The sequence below is a fragment of the Mesitornis unicolor genome, unplaced genomic scaffold (assembly GCF_000695765.1).
Source record: "Mesitornis unicolor isolate BGI_N332 unplaced genomic scaffold, ASM69576v1 scaffold14642, whole genome shotgun sequence".
Classification (NCBI taxonomy): Eukaryota; Metazoa; Chordata; class Aves; order Mesitornithiformes; family Mesitornithidae; genus Mesitornis; species Mesitornis unicolor.
Window position 1 is genome coordinate 1 of NW_010171457.1, and position 1,600 is coordinate 1,600.

Genomic DNA, 1,600 nt, shown 5'->3' on the forward strand with positions numbered 1-1,600 from the left:
ACGTTCTGTGATTCTGTGATTCTGTAATTCAGGTGTCTTCAGAGCACTTTATCAACATACACAGAAGGAGAAGGCATCTGTATTTTACACTGCCATTATAGAAAACACAGCATCTATTTTGCAGGATTTCAGAAAACCAATGGTCAGCTAAAGTCTGTAATGTCGGGGGGAGGAGAAAAAAACCAAAAAGCAGAACAAGGCAATTTACTTGTCTCCAAACCCTATGTCACACGCTTACTCACTGTATTAATCTTGAGAAAGACAGTAGAAACCCCATCACCCCTAGAAGAGCAGAGTAACATTAACCGTGTACAACATGAAAGGTTGCACACCGTTTCCTTACCAGGAATAGTATGTACTTCATCGAGTATCATAAGGCCCCACTCCTGACTTTTAAGCCACTCCATTACTCTCTCTGCTTCGAAGGATCTTTTTGTTGTGTGTCCCAACATGGAATACGTGCTGATAGCAATAGAGCAGCCAATGGGCTTGTCTTTGGCATCAGAAGTGAACCGACATATCTGACTGTCGTCGATGGTGGACCACATCTTGAATTGGGCTTTCCACTGCTCTACAGACACTGCAGAATTACCAAGGACCAGGCACCGCTTGCGGACAGTACACACAGCTGTCACTCCGACCAGAGACTTGCCAGCACCTGCAGAGGAAGAAGAGTGATATTCATTAGTCATCGCTTGGACATCACTGCAGTAGGAGGGAAAAAACAACCAACCAAAAAACACAATCACAGAATCACAGAACGTTAGGGATTGGAAGGGACCTCAAAAGCTCATCCAGTCCAATCCCCCTGCCGGAGCAGGAACACCTAGATGAGGTTGCACAGGAAGGCATCCAGGCGGGTTCTGAATGTCTCCAGAGAAGGAGACTCCACAACCTCTCTGGGCAGCCTGTTCCAGTGCTCTGTCACCCTCACTGAGAAGAAGTTTCTTCTCAAATTTAAGTGGAACCTCCTGTGTTCCAGCTTGTGTCCGTTACCCCTTGTCTTATCATTGTTTGTCACCGAGAAGAGCCTGCCTCCATCCTCGTGACACTCACCTTTTAAATATTTATAAACATGAATGAGGTCTCCCCTCAATCTCCTCTTTTGCAAACTAAAGAGACCCAGCTCCCTCAGCCGCTCCTCATAAGGGAGATGCTCCACTCCCTTAATCATCTTTGTAGCCCTACGCTGGACTCTCTCCAGCAGTTCCTGTCCTTCTTGAACTGAGGGGCCCAGAACTGGACACAATATTCCAGATGAGGTCTCAAGAGCAAAGGAAAACCATGAGAGTCTATGAAATCATGCAAGGGCAAATTCTTCATTGTTTCTTTACTATAACAGTCTTAAAGAAATGGAGTATTCACTTCTATAAAACCAGCTAGATTGTCTACTAGACATATAACTGTATTTTCTCAAAAAATCACTGTAAACAGTGGCTTTGCTAGTTAGAAGTGATCATTTTAACGCTTCTGTAATTTCAAAAGCAGGTTAAATTCCAGGCAGCTACAGAAAGCTTCCCCTAGAGGCGATCTATCCCACTGCTCCATCAGCTGTGCTCATTCTCCCACAGAGCAATTCCTTAAATCTTCCCATTCCTGC

The 1,600-nt window shown here is 44.8% G+C and overlaps 1 protein-coding gene across 1 annotated transcript in view; it reads right to left on the reverse strand.

The window, feature by feature from the left end:
* Nucleotides 1-343: 343 nt before the first annotated feature.
* LOC104537231 (TFIIH basal transcription factor complex helicase XPB subunit-like) overlaps nucleotides 344-1,600 on the reverse strand; it is a gene marked incomplete at both ends in the record, with an annotated part of 8,570 nt that continues 7,313 nt past the window's right edge. The window contains one exon of the mRNA XM_010180050.1: nucleotides 344-658. Within this exon, the coding sequence (XP_010178352.1) occupies nucleotides 344-658 (315 nt within the window). The remainder of the gene's footprint in view (nucleotides 659-1,600) is intronic.